The 25,093-nt window shown below is 42.9% G+C and overlaps 3 protein-coding genes across 5 annotated transcripts; 1 reads left to right on the forward strand and 2 right to left on the reverse strand.

Annotated features, from left to right (window-relative positions):
- Positions 1-4,615: 4,615 nt before the first annotated feature.
- On the reverse strand, positions 4,616-11,986 carry smyd5 (SMYD family member 5). The gene is made up of 13 exons (XM_056601027.1): positions 11,838-11,986; positions 11,403-11,511; positions 10,828-10,967; positions 10,226-10,347; positions 10,065-10,134; positions 9,609-9,713; positions 9,333-9,395; positions 8,088-8,158; positions 7,821-7,927; positions 7,553-7,609; positions 7,358-7,452; positions 6,959-7,029; positions 4,616-6,359 (listed from the first exon to the last, which is right to left on the reverse strand). Exons 1-13 carry the CDS (start codon positions 11,928-11,930, stop codon positions 6,215-6,217), a joined length of 1,248 nt encoding a protein of 415 aa, XP_056457002.1. The 5' UTR covers positions 11,931-11,986; the 3' UTR covers positions 4,616-6,214.
- A 482-nt stretch (positions 11,987-12,468) lies between these two features.
- Positions 12,469-15,303, forward strand: LOC130390544 (uncharacterized). Of its 3 annotated transcripts, XM_056600558.1 has the most exons (5): positions 12,469-12,801; positions 12,947-13,038; positions 13,411-13,583; positions 13,835-14,091; positions 14,316-15,303. In XM_056600558.1, exons 2-5 carry the CDS (start codon positions 12,974-12,976, stop codon positions 14,694-14,696), a joined length of 876 nt encoding a protein of 291 aa, XP_056456533.1. In that variant the 5' UTR covers positions 12,469-12,801; positions 12,947-12,973; the 3' UTR covers positions 14,697-15,303. The 3 variants fall into 3 exon arrangements, with proteins under 3 accessions (XP_056456533.1, XP_056456534.1, XP_056456535.1); XM_056600559.1 differs by lacking the exon at positions 12,947-13,038 and having other exon boundaries at positions 12,473-12,801; positions 14,316-15,302; XM_056600560.1 differs by lacking the exons at positions 12,469-12,801; positions 12,947-13,038 and adding an exon at positions 12,808-12,899 and having other exon boundaries at positions 14,316-15,302.
- An 878-nt stretch (positions 15,304-16,181) lies between these two features.
- Positions 16,182-24,764, reverse strand: sfxn5b (sideroflexin 5b). Its single transcript, XM_056600518.1, has 14 exons — positions 24,643-24,764; positions 22,152-22,220; positions 21,961-22,038; positions 21,742-21,768; positions 21,548-21,602; positions 21,374-21,399; positions 21,137-21,190; positions 20,927-20,983; positions 20,499-20,564; positions 19,944-20,034; positions 19,363-19,478; positions 18,011-18,096; positions 17,365-17,482; positions 16,182-16,985 (listed from the first exon to the last, which is right to left on the reverse strand). The coding sequence occupies exons 1-14, from the start codon at positions 24,697-24,699 to the stop codon at positions 16,908-16,910; spliced, it is 978 nt and encodes a 325-aa protein (XP_056456493.1). The 5' UTR covers positions 24,700-24,764; the 3' UTR covers positions 16,182-16,907.
- Between the last annotated feature and the right edge of the window lie 329 nt (positions 24,765-25,093).

Genomic DNA, 25,093 nt, shown 5'->3' on the forward strand with positions numbered 1-25,093 from the left:
TGGTTTTAATGATAAGGAATTACTGAATAATTACTGGCTTCCTAATGGTCATTTAAGCTAATAACAACAAAGCCTGGATTCTCTCCTTTTTTTTCTGAACCATTGAGTAAATTAAGCAATTCAATTAACTAACTAACAGTAAAAACATTTGGATTCACCTGAACGTTAAAGAGGGAAAGAGGGAATTGAGAACAGTATCACACTTTAAACGGTGTGTCTCCAGTGTGTCTCGGGACCAAGTGGCACAACAGCCACTAGCTAATCAAACACACATTCAGGCTCATCACAATTAAAAACGAATTTCAGTGAAGAATTGAAGTTGAAGTGTGATATGTGCCCCAATAGGTTTATTTGGTAAAAGGCTTATGACCGTGACCTTTGTTATGATGAGCACGATTAAATTGACCGCCACAAACCACCCCACAACCCCCCCACCCTCTAACCCCTCTCTTCATATTGCAGAAAAAAAGTCTTATCAAACCGCGCAATCTCACAACACTTCCAAGTATTCTGCCGACCAGGAATGTGCCATCACATAATTGCATAGTGTTGCTCCTTCGCTTCCACAGTGGAAATAAAAGGGCACAAACCCAAAAGCTGCGGCCCTTTTAGCCGACCCTCAACAATGTGTTTAATGTCCCACTGTGGGAAATATGGAAATTACTAGAGAGATATCGGGCCCGATAAAGCCGAATAGTACGAGTGTTTAGCATTGGCACTGCATGACTCACCACTGCCGTTTGGTTCAGAAAACGCGCGGATCGACCATAGAGGAAGAATTCATCTGTGCATTCACAGATGATTTCTTTCAAACAACGTACAATGGGTTTTCTCTTAATGGTGTCCGACACTCGAGCTGGGTTTGGAGATATGGGTAACATTTTCAACGTGCTCCCCAGGTCTCAAACGACCAGTTTAAAAAACCGGAGTGGGGCGGTTGTGCAACCGACTAAAACAAACTGACTTTGCACGATGCCAAGGAAGAAAAAAATGATTATACTATCCTTGTGTGGATGACCGCACACAATTGCGTGTAGAGGACTGAATGACAGAAAAAAAAAAGTTTGTTCTGTGTCTCTTGTGGCATGGTTGTGTAATAGTTATTTCAGTCTTTCTGATCATGTGCTGAAGGGGTTCATAAAGGGATGTAATCTGCTGTTGCTGTTACGAAACTTTCAGTACAACGTTATTTTCCGCGGGAGAAGCCTATCTCCGAGTATTGCTCTGATCTGGGACTCAACTTGACCTGGCACTCAATTGATTCCCCATTTCTTTGACATCTCACATAAAAAAAATATAGATAGGTTTTTCTTAGTAACCAGAACTACATTACATTATCAAACAATGAGAAGAAAAACCCTTTATTCGATTCTTTGTTATTTTAACCTTGCCATGGAAAACGGTTCTGCGGTGATCTCACCATCGAAACACCCATAATTCAATCAAAACAAACTTGTTGTTGTGGCAGTGTATGTTTTCCCAGAGAGCGTTGGTTTGTTTTACAGCGATTCGTTCCCAGAGCTGCGGTGCGACTGCTAAGCCTCAGCGTGGCTGGTCTCATATGAAGTGGTCGTCCATCACCCGGGCCTCGACCCTCCTAGGCGACCATGGTATCCTTTACGCTAACCCAACCGGACAGTGCTAATGCATGGGTTCAAAATGGTTACCATATGGCAGCCGTGGTTCCCAAAGTCCATGCGTTTGGCCATTAGCCTGTTTCGTGGCCGTTTAGTCATGTAGCGAACAGAAGGAGGGACACATTTCACACCCGCTCAACGTAAACAACGGTCCACCTTTAACCCTGTGCTGAGTAAATTAACAACAGCGGGGGGTTAAAAAAATAAGAAGAATTAAAATGTGGCACTGAAGTGTATCAAGGAGTACTCGCTGAGTGCTTGCCTGAAAACAATATCCTATTTCTTTTTGAGGTCTTACAACTACCAAAAAAATATGTTAATTCATGACAGCTCAATAGAGAACGGTGATACGAGAAAAACACTTTTTGACTTTTAGAAGCCCTTAGTCATTCTCCAACTGCCACTTGAATGAAAAAGCTCTTGACATTTACATCTGTTCGGCACCCTCCCAGCCAAATAAGTGAACAAATAAGTGAATTAAAGCCCTGAAAGAATCACACTGCTGACAGCACAGGATTGTCTACGTTAATTACATTTTAAATCACTTCTCAAAACTGACAGCAGGACACCAGCAACAAAGTGTGGATTTATCCAATTTGAAGTTGACACGCTGTTCATTATAATGGGTTTATTAGTAGGCCCTACACCATCACTAAACTTTCGTCAAAGCAGAATACAGCTCAGAGAAAACTCACCTATCTCTAAGGAGCCTGCATGTCCTCCAACTCATGGATGCCTTTTTATTGCGCACCCCTTCTCCCTCCCTTCACCCCTAAGTGTTCACAACCATAATAGACTCTGACAACTTTCTTCTGCTGCTGCCATGTTTCAACATGTTTCAATTGCCAATTTGTTGAGTGCATTTGAACAAATGAACCCATTGTCCACACAGTTATATCTGCCCTTCGTACAGACTCTCTTCCCTTCTCCTCATCCTCCCTCTCCAACACTGGACTGACAATCCTCTCCTTCATCCCTCAACAAGGGACAATTTGACCCACTTCCCCCTCAACCCACCACCACCCACAACCGCACCACCATCTCCACCCAAGCTCTTTTGACCCCCCCCCCCCGCCATGGACATGAGTTGGGCATCTATGCATTACATAAGATACATAAGATCTGTTCACATACATACGCACGCACACACGCATACATACACTTGAAACACACGCTCTAAGTGTGTGTGTGTGTGTGTGTAACCCCCCTCCCGCAGTGGAAACGCTACCCCAGTGTTCAGCACGTTCCGACATGAACCGCGCCGAAGCCGATCCTGGCATGGATTCAGAGGAGGACAGCTGACAGCCATGGCAGGGATGGGTGTGTGTATGTGTGCGTGTGTGTGTGTGGGGGTGGGGGGGGGGGGGGGGGTACTTCAGTGAACAACCAGGGGTCCGACACGCTTGAGGTCCTCTCATGTAAATAATGTGGTGGTGTGTGTGTGTGTGTGTGTGTGTGTGTGTGTGTGTGTGTGTGTGTGTGTGTGTGTGTGTGTGTGTGTGTGCGTGTGTGTGTGTGTGTGTGTGTGTGTGTGTGTGTGTGTGTGTGTGTGTTTGTGTAAATAACGTGGTGGTGGTGTGTGTGTGTGTGTGTGTGTGTGTGTCTGTCTCTTCATCTCTCTTCGAGGCATCCAGAGCTAATTAGCATGTGATGCAGGTCAGGTTTGATCGCTGAGGTGGAAGCCGTGTGTGTGTTTACACTGAGAGGTAAAGAAGGGAGGCACACAATGCGTACAATCGTTTGGTATTCATGGTTCACCATCAGATCACTATCGGTGAGTCCCCGACACAAGAGTGTCAATAATGCAAGGTGTACTTAACATCATTAGAACAAAGAGCATCACAATAAAAAGTGACTAATTAGGTTTCTGAGTAACGTGGCATATATCTAGGATGTTCTCCAATGAGGAATGTTTAGATTGATGTGTTGATTATAGTTAGTTAGTTAGTTAATTGTCCCCGGGTTGAAATCATTTTCAGGGCGACTGTACATTACGAGTAGAAACTTACAATACACTTAACACATGTCATCACACAACAAAACCAGACAGTGACAATACAAAAAGTATAACACATCAACACACAACAAAGAACCCCTAAGACTCCTAGACTCCTAGTTCCCTCAGCAGTTCCATGTTTAGCGCCGCCATGGCTTTGGGTATCAGGCTATGGCCATAGCGAGCCCTTCTGCATCTCAGGATCCCTTACCTGCACCTCGGGGTCCTGTAGCTGCACCTCGGGGTCCTGTAGCTGCACCTCGGGGTCCTGTAGCTGCACCTCGGGGTCCTGTTGCTGCACCTCAGGGTCCTGTAGTTGCACCTCAGGGTCCTGTAGCTGCACCTCAGGGTCCTTCACCCGCCAGCAGAAGACCGACCAGCGAAGTGATGATGAGTGGATGTGCTCTTGAATTGTATTTGTACTGTGTGTAATGGCCTTCCGGTGGAGCTCCGAGCGGCATGGAGTTTGGAGAGCTATTATCTTTGCAGCAGTGTTTGGTTATACGTGTGCCCTTGTTTGTGACAGGGGCTAGTTAGAGAAACAGGAGAAGCAGCAGAGCCAGATGGGTTGGAAATACTTTGGTACAGAAGGAGGAGATAGGGAGACATAGTGTCATTGATCATCATCACGTTCTAATGAGAGTACACTAATTAATCCATCCATAAACATGGACAACATTATGGATCACGTCCTTATGATTCCTACAGTGCTGTACATTGCCCTGTGGAGGCGATCGAGGAGGAGGTGGGAGGTGAGTGAGGAAGCAAACAAGTCGATTAGAGACATGTGTGATAATTGTGACTTATGTTTTTGTGAGGTTAGATAATTTCACCTAACCATACGATTATTAATTTATTTACCATACACCATGAAATAGAACATCGTAACTTATATTACCCTATTTCAAGGTATGTCGTGAATTAAGACTCTTATGTGAATAGTGAGTGGATGAGAAGATTGTCATGAAATCATTTTATCCAATAGCAACCTATGATGTTAAATGAAAAAGAAAAACATTGGTTTATTTTATGATTGCAATGCAAAACAAATTCGTCTTAGTTGAATACTTGGCTAACATCTGCTGTATACTCGTATTTGGCACCGACAGCTAATTGTTGATTCAGGCTGGCCACAAACATTTAATGAACTGATTTAACAAATAATTTAATTTAAAAGGGTCTGCCCAGAAGAAACAAAATAAACAATTATGTACCAACAGAACTTGGAAACTGTGAGAAAATTCACAGCACAAAATTAGTTTACGAAGCCGCGGGTTTTAAAGGTGTTAGTGGGCCAGTGTCTGTTTGGTGTTTGATTTAAATGCCAGCTGAAATCAGACTTATGTAGTTGTGTCCTCAATACTGAGGATATAGGCAAGAGCTTATAGTCTTTGGGTGAAGAATTGATTGTTGCTTTGTTCACATCATCCCCACAATAGAAGTTAAACAGAATAAGAAATGTCAACTTACTCGACTGAGATTTCACTCTTCACTATGGTAGCCTACCCCAACCAGGTACCGTCAATTTTGAGGATTTATTTTATAAATTGTACAAAACAACTCTTCTGGCTGCTCTTACAGGGCAGCCGTTATGGATTCCACCAGTTACGTCACAAGAGTGTAGAAATCATTCTTCACTGCCAGTGGTACAGTACAGACACAGAAAATATCTAAATGGTGAAAGAAGAGCTATGTGTTACTACATTGCCCCAGGTTGTTTAACAAGACCAAGTGGATTGGAATACAGTAGGATGTTTGCAAACAAAACTCTTAATTATTCACCCTGAAGTGGATTCGATCATTATTGGCTAGCTGATGTCATATTGTCAATAAAAGATAGAGGCGAGATAGTCGATTACAAACCAACAGCTAAGGGGGGGCGTTTGGAAGCTATTGCTGGTGAAAAACGTGCTTCACTAGATTCACACCAGATTTAGCCCGAGCTTTGCTTAAAGGAGGGATATTTTTGCCACCAGGTGTGAGCGTAATTAGCCAATACAAGCTGCTTGAAGATCTGCCCTTCACTGTGCCTAAGTGACATCACAAGTGGGTGTGTCCATCTAGTCCAGATGTACTATGGATAGATCAGCCTACAGGAGAAACAGCCTACTCAGTGGGCTCGATTTTTAAATGGCTTGTAATGGCCAATCAAACTCACAACTGGGGACAAATTATTACCGCTTACATTTTTCACCTGAATAGCAATTAAACACCCCTCCAAAGTACACTATATTTTCGGATATCAAATTGCAGTGTAATTTGGAATGGTTTGTTTTAAAAAATATTTCCTTGGAAAAGGATTCAGTACATAACCGAAAAACGAAAAAAAGACGAGAATAGTTAATGAACCTAGTTAGTATGAATGTTGGTTTTATTGTTCACACAACCAACTGTGACAGATGTGGCGCTGTGGAGATCGAGGTCAGGGTTGGGCTTTGGCTCAAAGCCTGCGCGTGGGTGTGTGGTTCTGGTGGCTAAACATCATGCCGGTCACACAAGGGCTTCCCAATGGAGGCGTCAAGTCTCTCCTTCCAGCTCCCTTTGTTTTCCTTTTTTAATCTTTTATAACAGTATTCCCGAATCAGACATCCGTCATCTCGTCTTCCATCTCGTCCCCCTCCGCCTCTCCTTCGGCCTCGTCCTCCTCTTCCTCCTCCGAGGTCACGTCAGCCTCGTCGGCCTGGGAGGTGCACCTGGGGCACGAGCAGACGAACAGATAGTTCTCCCTGGGAGGGGGAGAGCGAGGTAGAGGGGGAGAGAGGTTGATGGAGGGAGAGAGAGAGAGAGAGGGAGAGAGAGAGAGGGGTTGCATAAGCGTACATCTTGTCCTTTCACGGAGACTGAGCAAATCACATCAGATGTTTTTGGACCATCGTTGGCAGCCCCCCCCCCCCACCGCCACCCCCACACCCACCCCCTGCCCCTTCCAACACACCCATTCCCCTGGCTGCTTCTCCCATAAGACTAATAAAATGCATTCCCATCAGTGATCTGGAATCTCACATCTGCCCATACCCCCACCATAGTTGATATGGTGGTGAACCTCGGCCCCCCCGTCCTGCCCATGAGAAGTAATTGTCAATCTTAACAAGCCCTTGTCCCCCTGAGGAACCAAAGTGCACAATCAATGGGCGGGATCGACTGCTTGGTGATTAATGGGGTCACACACACACACACACACACACACACACACACACACACACACACACACACACACACACACACACACACACACACACACACACACACACACACACACACACACACACACACACACACACACACACACACACACACACACACAAAATCGGTGGAGTCTGTTTACCTCAGAGTTTTGTGTCTACTGTGTCGGCTGCGGTCGCGCTGACAGCAGTCCAGGTAGCTGATGCAGATCTCCTACAGACCGAGGGGATGGGGAGGGGGAGAACAACGAGTTGTCATGGCTGGAGAACACATCTCACGACATCTCAAGCGTTGCGTCGTAGGTTGGCAGTGCCCTCCCCCCAGCACCCCCTTGTAGAGAGATGTCCTCCCGTAACCCACCGCTGCATGTCTTAGACAGCGCTTCATTGGTCATTCAAAGCCCTTCTGCATGGCATTCAGAAATGGAGGGGGGGGGGGGGGAGGCTGTTCTTAATGTCTGTCGCCGTTTTGAATACCATGTGACTACAATCCTATATCTAGGCTCAAATATACCCCCCACCCCCCAAATGCATATATGTACCTCTCCGGGCTGGACGTCACTAAGGGCACTGAGGTGAAGCAGGAAGTTGTTGTCCGGGAAGGCGGCCTCTGCGTTTGGTATGCAGCTGTGGTTACCTGAGTGGGTGAGGAGAACATGATGCAAGTAATGAGTCTTTACAGGTCAGAGTGGTTTGGTGTGGTTTCTCCCCCAAAGCCCTCAGATGTCAGAACTTACATGAGCTTTGAAGCAGGAAAAGCCCAGACCCCTCACAGTTCAGAAAATCTCCCGTTTCTACAGACAGGGGAGAAAATAAATAATAAAGCAATAGGAAGTGACCTTTATCAAGATTACAGCCCTGGCAACACACGCCGCACACAGTGAACGATTGCACCGATGCACTTGTTTCACATTTCCCCTTTTCTAATTCAATAAAGCCGTGACAAATCAGCACTGATGAGGGCGACAAGTCTGAATATTAAAGAGAGGGAAAATAAATCCTGACCTTTCTCTATATCCTTGTACAGCTGGTCGATAAAAGAGTCCAACTGCTCCCTCTGCTGGGCAGGAAGCTGAAGTGCATCACAGGCGTGAACCCATTGACTCAGGGAGCTAGACAAAAAATATGACATTATTAATAATACTAATTGCTCTGGCAATTTGAACAAATTTCTCAAATTACAGCACTTCAATCACAGAAAATATTATGAAATAATTAATAGCCTTTGATAATATAACGGGTGCAAATGGAAGAAAAAGAGGGAGGACCCACCTGGTGCCGATGCCCTGTCCATTGGTCCCCACCAGAGAGAACAGGGAGCGGAAACCCCCAGGGGTAAACCACTGGAACACAAAGAGAGCGGCTCATAGAGTTTAAACATGTTATATGAAGGGCCACATGACCTCCTAAAGAAGAGTAACAATTCAGTGCTTTGCTCGATATTGGATGCCGTTCTGGTATTCTCCCCGCTACCCCAATGTCTGCGGACATGAGGGCCCCCCAATGCTTTCTCGCGGGGCCCCCTGCTGGTTGGAGGCTGGCGCTGTACTCTCGTGTACTGATGTGCACTCTCTGACGCTCTGTGTTTGTGACCACAGCCAAATGATATCTGCAGCACTGCCAGTAGTGGTAGGCAAACGTGAATTACCATTGTGAATACTTGTACCATACTTGTATGTTAGTAAAAAGGCTGTCAGAACTTAAACACAAGCTATGCAGCTTTCATCCCAATTCCCCCCCCACCAATCAGAAATTTCTTTAAGAATAGTGACCTAAAATGTTTTGCATATTGATTAAAATAACACTTCAAATAGAACAGAACATCGGGTCATAATCTCTGAATAACTACATAACTCCCGAAAATTTAAGATAACGAATAAAAAGCCTGAGTCAGAACAGTCAGCTTCCTTCATGACACCTGAAAATCAAATGCCTGTTTTGGTATATACTAGAGCTGTCAGTTAAACGCGTTATTAACGGCGTTAACGCAAACCAATTTTAACGGCGTTAATTTTTTTTAACGCGTGATTAACACAAATAATAATTTTTACTTTTTTTTTTCTTTTTTTTATTGGGCTCAAAATAAAGAAGCAGTAGCCTGACTGCTATGTTCAAGGCATATCTTTGTATGTCCATCGTTTATTTGCATTATAGGCTTTTTTTTTGTACCGTCCTGTTTTGATCAGTATATGCCAATGTTGTTATCAATAAAAAATCATTTGCACAAAGCAAGCCGATGCACTTCTCCATGTTGATAAGAGCATTAAAATGAGAAAAATGAATGGGACAAAGAATAAAAGGGATATTTAGCATAGAAAAAAAATTATGATTAATCGCGATTAATTGTGAGTTAACTATGCCATTAATGCGATTAATCGTGATTAAATATTTTAATCGCTTGACAGCCCTAGTATTTATCAAACATAATAAAATATAATTGTAATCACATTATTATTACAATACCAATGTAAGACTACTAAAAGACAAACCCAAACAATGGGCTCCATCATCACTTACTTGACTGAGGTGATCTTCGTAAAGTGCCGCTGAAAAGAAGCCCTGAAGCAACGCCAGCTGCCCCTTTGGAAATATGTACCAAAAGAAGCATTAGCATTTACATGATTTACAATTTGGAAGTCTGCCATAATTACAACTGGCAACTTGATGGGTGAATATAAGACAATAGCTTTAAGGAAGGAGAATACCAAACAGGGACGTTAAATCTGAATGACGTGCTTTAAAAAACACAATAGCAGTACAAATTAGACACTTGAAGCGGAGTAGGACACTCACTTTAAACTTCTCCCCAAGGAGCTTATGAGCGATTTCCTCTTCCTCGTTTGCAGTGCGACTGCAGAACTGCGAGAAGAGCTTCTGCCATCGTCCTTTGTCGCTGGCCTGGGAAACATTGAAATAATCCACAATACTTGACTTCTAAATCGGCTATTTGACGTGCAATGGTCACACGCTTTCAAAAAACAATGCATATTGTTTCTATTGTATAGGTTATTATACTTCTCTGGACCCCTCATTACAGACTGTGATACGTATATCCAGGGAGGGGGGGCATGACAGGGACCCATCTAGTCCTAACTAATGATTGCAATACACATTTTTATCATCTTGTAACACGAGTGTCATCCATCAATGGTTTTATTAAAACCAACTCTGTGCGATCATCCAAATTGAGAACTACAGGAAAATAGTCTGATATAAAGTTGAACCTATGAGCAATAGTGAAAGAATCACCTGCTTGACAACGGCCACCATCCTTGCCATTAACGTGATGCTGGAGGACTCAGGAGGGTAATGCATACTCCTGGATAACACAGAAATGACTCAAGGTTAAGGTATGATGAATAAAGAGTTGGAAGATTCTCTAAAGTAATGCACGCCATGACTTTATTAACCTCCAGGCATCTTTAAGTTTGTTGAGTGGATGGTCTGGGTCTTCATGGGAGGGTCCTAAACACAGAGCCCGATGGTATTGGTCGGCCGCAGCTTGCCTGCACTCGCTGCTACAGTACATCACCTGCAGGGGGAGACAAAGAACTTGTACTTCCTTTTTTGATGAGAGAAAGGGCTTATATGGGGCACCTGGAGAGACAACCTAAATCGGTCCCCATCACTCTTCCAAATACTATTTCATTACAGACGTGGCACAGTTTTCATAACCTATCTTTGGATATGGAGGTCATTCTTTTTTTTTTATGGTAACCGTTATAACCAAGGAAGTCAGTGCTATTCCACTAAACATCCACTGTAACATCTGCTAGGTAGAAATATAGGGCAATGTCCATTTTAATTTCAAGCCATATGCATAAACATTTTATTCTATAATGTGGGTATACATTTGCAGGTATACAACGAGCCAACTACCAGTTTGCCATAGGATTCCCAAAGTGTACACTCACTGCAAGTGAAACTATATGCAATATGCACACATTTCATACAGTCATGCTTTGAGCGATGCCTCCCATGATTTGGTGTAACCAAGCAACCAGGAGCTCACCTGACAGTGTGGGCAGGCCTGCTGGCGGTCGGACTGCACCCGGCACAGCTCCGGGTACGGCAGGCTGAGCCCCGGCTTCCCACTGAGCCTCCTGGCATTCTCCTCCGCTCCCTCCAGAGCACGCATGCAGTACTCACAGGCTGAGAGACAGACGGAGAGACAGATGGAGAGGGTGAGTGAGAGAGAATGAACGACAGTCAGACAGAGCCATTGTGAGAGAGAGAGAGAGAGAGAGAGAGAGAGAGAGAGAGAGAGAGAGAGAGAGAGAGAGAGAGAGAGAGAGAGAGAGAGAGAAGCAAGATTGCAGGCCATTATTAAGCCAGTTGTAATATAACCTATTTGGTCGGATTGCAGTACAGTCCTACTCGATTAAAATCAATAAAGTCGGTATTGATTTAGGCTCCATGCAATTTATGAAGAAAATAGTGTTTCTGCAATACATACACATTTAAATCAAGGAAATGATGTTATACATTAGAAAAAATGTACAGAAATGCATATCCTTCCACCACATTAATGATAGTTCCAACTGCTAGAGTCCTTTGCAAACTGTTGCAATGTGCAAGAGAACTCACCTCTATATTTATATAATGCATTCCACAGGAACTGAGATGAAACAACGGGACGTTCTACAAAAATAGTGTCTCCTTTCTTGATGCTCCGCCTGGCAAACAGGCCTTTCCCCTGCAACGTGGAAGTTATTCATTAGTTTGGTTGTAGAATACATTAACACAAGAGCCTGTCATGACAAAACAATATTTGCAGGATGGAAACTAGCTAGACCTAAAGTCTCTGCCACGCTACCCAGAGATCCTTTAGGGATACAATCCTATATTGCTTCTGATCGGAATCTCCATCAGATCCTATGGACAGACAGTCTGCTGTGAGATCATATCATCATGGCTCACTCACGTGGATCTGCTAATGTACAGCTAATGTCTTATTTAAGAGCGAATTCAAGCACGGCAATTTAGTCAATCGAGTCACCGCCAAGCAGCGAGAGGGTCTACCTTGGTCTTGTCAATAAATCGGACTTCCACACAACTGCTAACTTTGCCGGGATCCACGCAGAGAGAAAACATGTCATCTTGGGGAGCAGCCATGTTTAGTTGTGTAACCTTTTCCCTTTCAACCCTGGACCAACGTAGAGTTAGAATGAATGCAAAGAGGGCTCCCTCTAGTGGCAGATAATAAAAAACAAATGGGTTCAGAAAGGTTTAATGTTTATTTTGTATTAGAGTTGAACGCATAAGAGTCTCCCTCCGCTGTTATAGACGAACTTTCATCAAACAGTTTGCACATGGCTACCCAGTATTCCTCCCCCACAAGAGCAACATACCATGGACTATAGACAAAAACACACACACGCACACACTGCTCTGAAATTATATTATTCCAAACGGTAGGGGTCAGTGTTGCGAGAACGAACGTTTTCTCATATAAATTATGATGGCACACTTCAGACGAACTTGATTGTTGCTAATGGAGTTGTACATGAATTGGCCGGGCGAAGAAGAGATCATGTAGTACTACCCCAGGGCCAACAACGAAGAGTAGAAGGTTAAATAGACGGAGAGTCGAGGGAAAAAACAAGAGGGGGAACCTGATTAAGGCAAGAAAGGAGGTTCTACAGGACAACAAAAGACACCTCAGACTGTTGCAACATGTTGCACATTTGGATTGGTTTGTTAAAGTAGAGGAGTGGTCCTTGTTATTCATTTAAGAAACATTATGCAAATGCATGCAAAACATATTTTATATTGTGCATTTTTTACAAAAACACATGTGCACGCACCCCTGCTATTTTTCCATACTGTAGGGGCAGTGTTTCGAAAACGCACAGCTACTCATGTAGTTTCACAATACAGAAGAACTTCTTTGTTTACATATGGAGTTTAACCTCGATGCCAATGTTCCTCCAATAGAGGAGGCTGCAATTTCAGGACCGTAGTCCTGGGACCGCATTTCTGGAGTGTGAGTACTGAATGTGAATACATTTGTTCAACGTTAAAAAACAAAACAATATGTCAGGAATTGGACAGCAAAGTTAACGTTCGCAAGCCGAAGGGAAGGTGAGCTTCCATCGATAATATATCGCAAATGTAAACTGAATCCTCAGGAAATCGGCAAAAGAAAATGCGAATATATGAAGCATGGTCCTTATAGAGGAAGCTGCAACTTCAGGACCACAGTTCTGGGACCATCTCTAACGTAATACCTAAAATTACCATTTCTAACCTAATACCTAAACTAACTCTAAACTTACAAAACTCAATACTAATACCTAGCCTAAACCTAACGGTACCCATATCTAAAAACACCGTAAACGACCCTACACCTTACTATCTCTAACCTAATACCTAAACTTAACCATCTCCCACCTTATATTTAAATGTTACCAGCTTACCACATGTTAGATCTGTCTTGTCTGGTATAGCCTTTATCAAGTGATGTCATGGACACAATAAGCTCAACCCAGGACAAGAATCTAAATGTATTTGGGTCCATTAGGCTTAGGACTGATCTATGTCAGATAAGTGATCATAAAATGTTCAATTTGATCAATTAGGCTCTCCTTTTCAGGATGAATGTCTCAATCCAAGAAGGGAGGTCCCTGCCCGAATTGGAAAAATGCACCACATGCTGCAAGCACTTCCACTGTCCCTTCTGTAGCTCAAATGTGTTCAAACCAACAAAGCTCAGCAAGGTCAGAACTCATTTAGAGAGCCATTTCAACCGTGCTGTTCTCCATGAAGGTAAAGTTTGCGAGCATTCTTTCGGAAAAATGCAAATAGAAATCCAATGGGTCTATGCATGAAAGGTTGCCTGGATGTTATATTAAATTCCATTTGGAGCAATGAATGCAATCGAGTCCCTCTCTGATTTGTTTATGGTGACCAGCTACTAGTTTCTGATTGCAGGTGTTCACAACATCCACTTTCAAACACAACAATCCTAAAATAATTACACTCTTCTATGTTAGTCTAATTCTATGTTATGTTTTTAGGGTACACCATTCACAGATGTGGGTTGGAATGTCGACAACGTTTGCATTACCACTGCGTCCACTGCCAGTCGATGCTGTCACGTAAACTGGACTTCAGTAAACATCTGTCTGTGTGCAAGAAGAGGCCCTTTAAAATAGCTACAACCATCCCAGCTCCAACTGCTTCCACCATCCTAGCCAACCCAGATCAAACCACCCCAGCTCAAACACCAGCACCTCTCCCTGCGCCCACCACCTCAAATGCACAGTTGCAAATGGTCTGTTTGAATAGTATTTGGGCGGAATTAACCTTTAAAATTAAGTACTTAGACAGAATGTAGTATTTGGATGGAATCAACTTTCAACACTATTTGGGTTAAATAAGCTATTGGGGCTTACAAATGTTGTCCTTGGAACTGCTTGCTGCTATAACTGCTATTGTAGTATGGGTAACTCCACTGCGATACATTGTATTTAAATCAACCCATTCTTGTGTTCCCAGGTTGCTGTGGAGGCATCAGGGTTGCAGCTTGTGATGATCCCCCAGTCGTTATCATCTTCCTGGTCCAACGCATCAGAGCTCAGCTCCATCTGCACCACAGCCCTCCAAAACCCCTCGTCCTTTCCCACTCCTGTGGAACACTCTTCAGCGGTCATTCCTTACCCTATTCCAGGACCGAAGAAGAGGAGAAAACACAATGAAGATGACCTAGTGAAGAGGGACTGGGGAACGGCGGCAAAAAGAGCTCCTCAGAGACGCCAAAACACTGTAAGCGAGAGGTTTGGGCTTGTGGTCGCCGACATGCTGGAGAAGGTTCCACTTGAGAAGCAAAACGATGTGAAATTGAAGATCTTCAAACTGCTTAGTGAGTCGTCAATGTGAACATTGAGAGGATTAAGGCAGCACCACTTTTTTCTTCACATTTGTTAAAAATGATGTGCCCTGACGACATTATGCTGGTGATGTTATGTTGGTCAATAATTGTTCCTTATCTGAACAGATTTTGATGTAAATAAAAAAGTGACATTGTAGTAAAGCATTTGAATTTCTGAAAAATATTTGCTTCATCTTGACTGCAAAGTATTAATTGGCATCTTGCTTGTCAATATTGGAAGACTGTTGACAAGCAACACACAATTGATAAGGAGAAGAGGTGGTGGTCATGTCTTGAGAGATTTTATACAACAGGGCAGTAGTGGACGGGTCCTGGCTGGAATGAAAAGAGGGTTTTAAGTATTGCAGTACTAAGTGGTAGGCCTCAAAAACAAAGATGGAATGGAAAAATGACATTACTGTCAGTTGAGAGAAAAGGAGACCCTTTTAGTAAAATTTTACACAAAGCTCATTCAATTAAATGGCCCCTATTATAATCCCTAGTGTGAGCCTGATTAGCCATTACAAGCCTTTAGAAAATCTGCCCTTCTCTGTGCCTTAGTGGCATCATCAAAACTCACCTGTTCAAACTCGCACACAACGTCTAACGTGATAGTTTTGTCTTGTTTTTGTTTAATTTATTTTTTATTTTTTATTTATTATGTTTATTTATTTTTTCCACAATTTCTTGTTTTTTTTAAACGATTTATGATGACTATGCTCTGTAAGGTGACCTTGGGTGTCTTGAAAGGCGCCTCTAAATTAAATGTATTATTATTATTATTCTTATTATTTATCACAACATGTGAGTGTCCACCTAGGGTCCCACCGCACTGTCCCAGCCCATCACTCTCCCCCCCTCTCTCTCCCCCAGTCACTACATCGGCTATCGGTGTGGAAGAGTCGATTCAATTAGGTGGAGTGCAGCGAGTGGAATAGATCTGCTTCTTTTTAAGGCTGCTTATGGCCGCCCCCCAAGTGAACCACAATGGAAAATAGCATTTGGGCTTTGTTGTGTATTTTTTATTATTTAAAATGTATTTTGTAACTTCCTTCAAGCAATCAAATATGTATTTATAATGGCAGAATTAATATTTGTTTCTATCTAGAGGGTTATCATTCTGCGTTAGAAGGTTCATTACTCTTTTTGATGTCACTATAGGGTTAGGTGGCATATAATATCACATGGCATATCATGTTCACTCAATTGTTAACTTAATTGATTGATTAATAGAACATTCATTTGAATTGTGTAGATTTACTGAATTATCCTTTGCATAAACAGTATGCATTTATTTTTTAACACAGAACACTACATATTGAAAACATAGTGGTCTTTATATATCCATCATTAAACAAATTCTGAACTATCTGGGTATGGCCATATCAGCTTTAAATCAAGTGGGAATAGGGAAGCGTTAGCCGAAGAGGGAACAACACAGAGTAGTCCGACAAGGCCAAGTCAACAAGGCCAAGGACTCCCCCCACCCCCACCTAGGTACTGCCGTGGCATCATTAGAGCCAGGAAACACTCTGTCCTGAAAGTATTTAGCAAAGGTATTTATTACATAATTTAAATTACAGAAAGTTATTGTAAGTCAAGTTATTGTTAGCAAACATTTAGTATGAATTAATCAGAATCATGTAGCACAAGGAAGAAAATTTAGTATTGTGTGCAGAAAATCGCTATGGTTTTCCTCTGTCAATACTGTAGCTACAAATTCCCTCCCGCTAATTGGGTTCCAAGGAAAATGCACGAGTGAATACTTTTAGATGAACAAATACCTGCAACCTCGATGTAAGTGTTTGCGTTGTTAGTTCACATATTCACATTATTGGGCTCAGACAACCTGGTGTGTGGATATCTAGTCAAATATATCATATCATAAAAGCTCAAACCATAAAAGTATACAAACATCCATACACGGCTGTAACACATAAAACACATCTTCTGAGATTTATATTAGCTATGTCCTCGTACAGTAATAATGATGTTTCACAGTAGGCTTGGTTTGGTGGCGGTGGTGGTGGTCGTCTTGTTATTCCATTGGCCCCGGCAGAACCGTGTGTTAGCGTTACAGTTAGTGTGTGGTGAGCTACTCCCCTGTTCCTCAGCGAGAGGGTCCTTGGCCTGTGTTCCGATGGGCTTTGTCCGAGACAATTATTCACAGCCAGCCCCATTCACTCCCCCGCCATCCACTCTCCGACACACACCATTCATCATAAGCCCTTGTTGTAAGTCAACACTCTGCAATCTGTCGCCATGGCAATCTCCGGCTCAAGGTGAGAAGCCTCGATCTGCGGAAAAAGGCACACAAAAAAACAACACGCAAAGCACACAAAACGTCACGAATCAAGCGGGGATTCAATATATTTTTTCTTCAATCTTTGAGCTGCTGTCATTGGGTAGAAGAGATGTCCGGGGCCCCGTGGAAAATCGATGCGACTCATAATTAGTCGCGGAAGAACACATCTGGGGTTGGACGAGGAAGGGGCGCGCGGGGGGGGTGGGGGTTGGGCAAGAGGTGTACTTGTCAGGCCAAGTGCATGTAATTGGAATTCTATCCCAGCTGTTTCTCCACACAGAAGAGGGGAGCTGCTTCGTCAGCGGTTACAGCAGCAGCAGCCGCTGCGGTTCACTCAGCGGCACAAGAACAGCCCGGAACGAGTTTCCTACCTGAGACATCTGTGGAAACAGGCTAATGGCCAGCGGCAGGGAGAGGCTGAACGTAGCCAGGCACACCAGGCTGTGGATGGGGAGCCGCAGTCGGCGGTGGTTCTGTAGGAACCGCATTCTGTGGAAGCGCGGGATGAGTTCATCTGTTCAGGGTTTATTTTATTGATGTACAGTGTAAATGGGAATATGGTTGAAAAATCAACTACAAGGCTGTGGTGCGGAGTAGCTTTGCTTGTTTGTCTATCTGTCGTGGTTATGAGTGCAGTAATAATGATTATAAGAGTGTATTTATTCCTTAGAGGAATGCTCAGTATGCCATCTGCAGATGGGGCAAGCTTGATGTTGGATTAGACCTCTGGTGAATGAACACCAAAAACATTAGAGTGAAAATAGCAGGGTCAGTGATGTGCATAGTCTTAAGGGAAAAAAATTCTCTCAATTGCCGTCTTAAAGGGCAAAGACAAAAAAAGGACAAAAATAAATGAAGCCAAAACCTCTATAAAGAGTCGTTTATGTTGTAGTTTGTTCCATTAGATGGCACTAAATTCTACACACTGGCCCTTTAAGACTGTATCTACATACACATACGGAGACATATCGGTAAATAACCATGCACGGTACATTCAGACACTATCTGTACACTCACTTCTCTAGGTAGGACATGAGGATGGGCGGTAACACGAAGATGGGCATGGGCAGAACCACGCGTGTGAAGGCAGTCTCCATGATGGCCTGAAGAAGGACAGGGGAACACAAGGAGAATTCACATGTTGTAGGTCGCGAACGGACATGTGTTGAGATATACAGTATATGTGATTTATTCCCAGCAACACATGCAGATATGCAGTGTCCCTTTTTCACCACAATCATTGCTTTGTCCAGAGTCATAATTCAACCTTATTTTTCTGTTTAGAACTTCATTTGGGTTGTGTTAAGACATGCAGACACTTCAAGTGGTAAATAAGTTACTGATTGTGTGCAGATTAAAAACAGTTCCAAGGGTCCAGTATGTTGTCTGGTGGAATGTTTTAAGGACTATAGCAATCTTAGTGGTCTTAACTGTCTCTCCTGGCTTTACTAAAGCATCCGTTACGATATAATTTGCTCTCACGCAAAAATACTCTTCAGCAGAAACATTACAAGGAAGTCAGTTTGACAAATGATATTGCCTTCAACAGATGTTTTAGTCAAGCCCGGATCGATGGTTGTACAGGCGATGGTTCGATCACTCTGACTGGTTTGGTACTCATGGTACTTAGAGGCATGAATCCTGAAACAATATAACTCATCCAAGCACGGATCAATCAAACAAGATTTGTGAGCTTCTCTTTAAATCGATATGGCCCGAAGAGGAACAAATGGTAGTACAAATTTAATGTTGAACAAGATGCATGGTTGTAGTGATACGGTGGCATTGCACAGGCCTGAACCAGCAGCCTAGCTCTTTAATGTCAAACCACATAGAATCAATCGCATCAAATTAATGGATTCCCCATGCATGGAGAAGATGGCCCAGTGAGATAATGAGATAATACAGTTATGTCTAAACATATTATTGTAGGAGGTCGCAGATAGTGTAATGGCTGGGGTGGTTGACTCTTGACCCATAGATAAAGGGTTTGATCCTCCGTGTGCACACCTTAACCCTACCTGGGACCTCATGACATGTATCTCAATACATTAAGTCCCTTCGGATGAAAGCGCCGCCTTACCATATCGTTTGCTTAATAGGCATATTTTGGTCAAATTGTGGTATCTAACCTTACTCTACTCTTCTAACGCTGCTGATTCACTGTGCCTCATTGGCTATATCCTGAGCCAATCAGAGTGCTTTTTACATTCCATTATCACGATCTGTATCATCTATTTGACTTGAAATACAAGATGAACCTTAAAATACGACCGAGGCAACTATGCTATGGGTCTAACGATATAGAAAACTTTTAACAGGGAATGTGTTTTTTTCCTATGGCACGGTCGCACCAGCCACCCACTCACATGCTTAGCAGCGATTTTGGACGATCCGACCACGTTGCCGTCGCCGTCCAGCACGTCGACGCCCTCGGTCAGCTCGCTGTGCCTCATGAGGCCCACGTTGCAGATGTTTGCACAGGCTGAGAGACAGAAGAGATGGGCTTAGAGAAGCACGTAAGGCACAGCTGGTGCTTTTAATGAATGAGAATCACTATGAGTCTGTTTACCTCAATGGGAACTTCTTTTTTTGTGGAGGGCATTAAGCATATGTGTTTTGTGATTTAAAATGTGTGGTTGTATTTAAATGCTTTGATTGGGAACATACTAAATATTGGGTCTGCTATTTTTTTGATATGCTCCATTTTACTTTACTTACAAATTGTGGGTTCAATAGGGAGTGCATGCTGTAATGTATCCAATTGCTGATGTTATACTTTAACATACTCTAACAAGATGATATGATATCATCCAAATAACCTTTGAATACAGTCCATTCATACTCCTTGACTGCAAAAGGTGATCCTCGTAGAAATCGAACCCCCTAACCCTGTCTTAATCCCTGTCCTACCAGTGGACCCAGTGCATAGCAGAACACCAGTACGTACCCACAGCTGGGAAGGGGACCAGTCTCTGGATAATCATGCGGGTGGATGGGCTCAACTTGTTGGCCTTCTGAATCAGCACATTCAGTCCAACCTACAGCGCAAATATCCAATTAGGTAACATTGATCAGTTGCTATTACACTAATAGGTAATATTTTACAATTAGGGTTCATTAATGATCCATTAATTACCATAAGTTAATGCAGCAGTAACCGTTACTATACAGTATTAGCATAGTTGTTATGGTAAGGGTAAGGGTTAGGGTTATGGTTAGGATAGGTTACAGTTAATTAATACCTTAGTTAACAAATAATGTTAATTAACAGTTAATTTTACTATAGAACTCTAACAACCTCTTTATTAATATTAAATGTATTATTATATGTATGCAATACCACTACAACTAGTTTAAAACCGAACATGCACCACTGATTTGTCTATGAGACTGCCACTAGGATTAATCCTTCTGATAAGTGCAATTGAAATGTAAAAACCCAATGGTGTGAACTGGCAGTAAAGGGAGGAATGCACCATCTTAATGAGGAGCAGGGACTCACTGCTATGGAGACAGCACTGGTCACAGCCCCCACATAGCCTTGCAGAAACTTAGCAGTTGGCGTCGGCTGTATAACAATATCAAATGCATAATATAAATATATCATATATTTATATATATTATATATGTGTGAAATACATATCATATAGAACACAACTTACTTGTAGAGCAATATAAATTGTATGTGCGCAATATATCAGGTAAAAAAAAATATTTACCGGTACTCTGTTTATTGTTACTCTGGCATTCTAAAAAAAATGTTTACTTGTGAGGTGCCTTAAACTTGGAAGTCTGTGAAATCACTACATAAACAAAAATAACGACGATAAATCAAATCAAATCTACTTAATAATAATATTCGTTTTCAGTTTCTAATTGTGACCCTGAAACTATGATGATGTTGAAGTGAGTGGGTTTAACCTTCCCTACCTTGGTAGCATTGCGGTTGGCATAGTTCACACAGGCATTGTGACTCTGATTTAGCCACTAAAGGATGCAAGGAAGGAAGGATGGAAAGAAGGAAAGAAGGAAGGTTGGTAGGTACATTACAAAGTGATACTTTAAGCCTTCACTGCATTTTTTATTAATTTGCATTCCAATCTTTAAACCGCATAATGTCTGAATTGATGTATACCGTACCTGCCAAATTATGGTAGAAACCACGGTCTGATTTGGAAGGAGAAGGCCGATGACCTACACAAAATGTGATATTAAATATTATGACCTCCCTTGAGTCTAATAATGAAAATAAATGCACATAATTTGAATGCATTCACGGAGCAGATGGACGTCAGCATAGAGGAGTCAACTTGTGGAAAAGTTTAATTATGCATTCAGAAAGCTTATGAGATCTCATGGGCTACAAAAAGGACTCACAATCGGTGTTCCGAATGGTACATAACCTGCAGTGTAAAAAAATCACAAACAAACAAACAAACAAAACACACAAACCACAAAACCATATTCACCATGAAGGAGTATGACAGAATGGTTTGAGACACAACTAAAAAAGTCCACGTTTGGGGGGAAGATCTTCATTTGAAGTCATACCTGACATTCTGAACGGCATGAAGATCTTCTCTCCCGTGTCAGGGTGAATGATGGCCTGCGTGCAAAGAGTGTGACATCATCATCGTGCTGCCCGCCGCAAGGGCGCAGGTCATTTAAACGCACAGCTACGAGAACTAGCACACAAGACAAAGCCTGCTGCCTGTCACCTCTGGACCCACTCTCACCACACTAACCTGTTTGACCTTCTGTGCTTCCCACAGCTGACCGAGGAGAAGGAAAAACACATAATGGTTAAACAAGGATGAATCATTAGCTGCATAATGAGACAATGTATGAGATTTTGAGACCACATCAACGAGATGGTCGACTCCATTGACCAACTCTTTGATTACAGGGCCACATTTTATCACGCACGCTAGTTAAATATTACGGTACGAGGACTGAAAGATGACCTGTTGGTTGGACACTCCCGGTGGAAGCCTGTGATGTTTGAAATCGTCCAGGAGTTTGATGCATTCTTGCAACCGTTCCTGTGGAGAAGCAAAAGGAGAGAACAGGCTTCAATGTTTTAGGACTACAGGGAATATCAACTAGATTACATCACACAGACATTAGATTCAATGCATTTAAATGCTGACTGTACCTCAGACACTAACAGCGTGCTGGGGTCTATGATGTCCACAAAGTGCCTCAGGCGACCGAGGAACGAACCCTGTCGAGGGAAAAATATGGTAGGTGGTGAATGGTCGTAAACTCACCCCAAATCAATATTTCTGTTCAATAGTATTGGTTCTCTTTTCATGGTCCCCCCCTTCCGCTAACTGAAACTATTAAGGATTTGTTTTCTCTAGCAATCCATATGAGATTCCGCTTGTCACGGAGGAAATAAATGACCCATCACTGTGCTGCACAGTCCCCTCAGATCAATCTGGTCCAATATATTTTTTGTTGCAGTCAAAAATAACTCACTAACTATCACTTTGAAACCATCTTTCGATAAAGTGTTGCAAAAATAGTGGCGTTTTGAAACCAAGCGTCCAGCCATGCTTGTATTAATCATCAGCCAGGCTTTATAATTTTCCTTTTAACTTCGCTCCTTTGGACGCGAACATGCCAGCTGAACTATGTGTGCCAACACTCTGAAAAGGCCCCATGGCAGTGTGTGCCAAAGGCCCCCCCCCCCCATCTCACCCACCTCCCTTTTGTTGACGAGATCAGCATGCTAAAACACAGGCAGTGGCTTCCATCAGATCCCCATGAGTGATGTAAAACCCAACAGTAGGAGTCTACAGCCAACCCAACCTCGGGAATGTACAGCCACAACAGTGGGAATGTACAGCCAACCCAACAGTAGGTATCCACAGCCAACCCAACAGTATGAATATACAGCCCCACAATAGTAGGAATGTGCAGCCTACCCAACAGTAGAAATCTATGGTCAACCCAACAGTAGGAGTTTACAGCAAACCCAACAGTAGGAATGTGCAGACAAGGAGAAAGAGAGTTCTGCCATGTCATCAATTGAACTTGAATCAATTCCCATTATAAATGACCCCTCCAAACTCTATTGATGAGCCCGAACTCTGCAATGAACTCTTTGGCTTCGGAGCAAAGAAGAACATTTGTCATCTGTCGCTCCCTGAATGTCTCCAGGTTATCTTCGGCAGCAGTCTGTCACAGGAAACGCTGTCTGAAGGCCTACATACAGTCTGCACAGGCCATATGCTCTGCTCATACTGCAATGCTGCCTCCTCAGATTAGATTAGATTGGATAGATAGAGAGAGAGAGAGAGAGAGAGAGAGAGAGAGAGAGAGAGAGAGAGAGAGAGAGAGAGAGAGAGAGAGAGAGAGAGAGAGAGAGAGAGAGAGAGAGAGAGAGAGAGAGAGAGAGAGAGAGGCAGAGAGAGAGAGGGGCGAGAGAGATCCATGTGCTCAGACTCTTTTAATTATGTATGTGTTCCAGCTCTCCAGAGAATTGGAGGCTTTGGTGTAGATGGAGCATCATGCACACCGCGGGCACAGAGCTTTAGGTTGAGGGTGGATACAACAACAAGGAGAGCCTTGTCTCAGCCTCTCCATTAAGCCTTGAGGAGGGAAGGAAGATACACATACCACACGTGTTACAGATCTTCTCTTTATGCACTTAGTGTGCTGGGGGGGGGGTGACTACGGGGTTTGAGATGAAAAGGATTCCGTTGTAGGTTAGATTAGACTGAGTCTGATCATTATATTGGACAGAGAACGAGTTGGAATCAGAAATCACTACCATGCGGAAATCAGCAAGCCTTAATATATAGATTTATAATTACAAGGCTATAGCACTATATTACTACTTTATAGTATAACATAAACAACAAGTGATTGGTAGTAGTTGTAGTTGTTAAATAACCATGCAAACAATAGATAAAGAACGTGTGTAAATGTACTTTGTACGGATCAAGATCGTCCGGTAAATAATTCCCCATCGTTTAATAACAACAATTATTGCCATGAACATGATGTGCACTGCACCTGTCCTTAATAATGGATATTTTTGTATGCTCCCTGGTTCATTTGACCTAAGGTCGTTTCTATCCTAAAGTTGCCAAAATCGAATTCCTTTCAGAGGGAATATAATAGCTTTGCATAAGTCTACCAGTGCAGCCTCAGAGCAGGTTGCTTGCAGGCTGGTTTTAATTACAATCCCATGCACACAGTAGCTACGGCGATTTTCAACAAATCGTAGACGGGGGAAAAAAACATGAACAACAGGACCTGCAGAATAAAGAGAACTGGTGGTGAACTCGCTGACCGCTGTGAAGTGTTTTGGTGCTTGAATGAGGGGGAAATGTCAATCAGTGGAGGGGGCAACGTGGACATATCCACGAACACATCGCATAAAGAGAATCCTTTCTCTTGTGTCTTTATCGCCTTCCCAGCAAGAGGAAGGACCGCTATGGACGGATTGTCACTTTAAAGTTCTCATTCCTCGTGGAGACCCAGAAACAGGGCGGTTATACCGCGCGTCAAAGGCAACTTTCGCCACTCAGCATCGCTTCTCGGAGCACCCAGGAGCGCAGGGTGTTTTTTAGGTGTGCAGAATAAAACACAATACTATAACAATGCATGCAAATTAAAGTTTAAAAAGGAATTACCTGGTCATGTTGCGGTTTCCCAAGCTGAAAAGCAGGATACACGACTGGCTCCGTCATGACACCAAATTATCTATGTGTTAATGAGGCGAATCATGGACAGATTAGAGTGGAGTTGAATTACAGCCCCTGTAAAAGTAGTCGAGCAGCGAGGCGCAGCGTCTATCGGGATGTGTAGTTTTTAGATTAAGTCAGACAACATAGGACATCGCCGCCCCGAAGAGCCAATAGGGGGGATGGAGTTGCATAACAGTTCGTATTTATACGCTGGCTTTGATTGCAAGAGAAACAGTTGATGCACTGGAAAACAAATTAAGACTTTAATTAGGCATACTGATGCTTAGTACGCAATGCTGATTGGCTTGTGCAATGTGCACATGCAGACAAAATAAGTCAGGGTACTGGTGAGATGTGCTTAAATGACGACAACATGGCGTCATCGTTGATTTGGCGA

This window comes from Gadus chalcogrammus, chromosome 10 (assembly GCF_026213295.1).
Source record: "Gadus chalcogrammus isolate NIFS_2021 chromosome 10, NIFS_Gcha_1.0, whole genome shotgun sequence".
NCBI classification, from domain to species: domain Eukaryota; kingdom Metazoa; phylum Chordata; class Actinopteri; order Gadiformes; family Gadidae; genus Gadus; species Gadus chalcogrammus.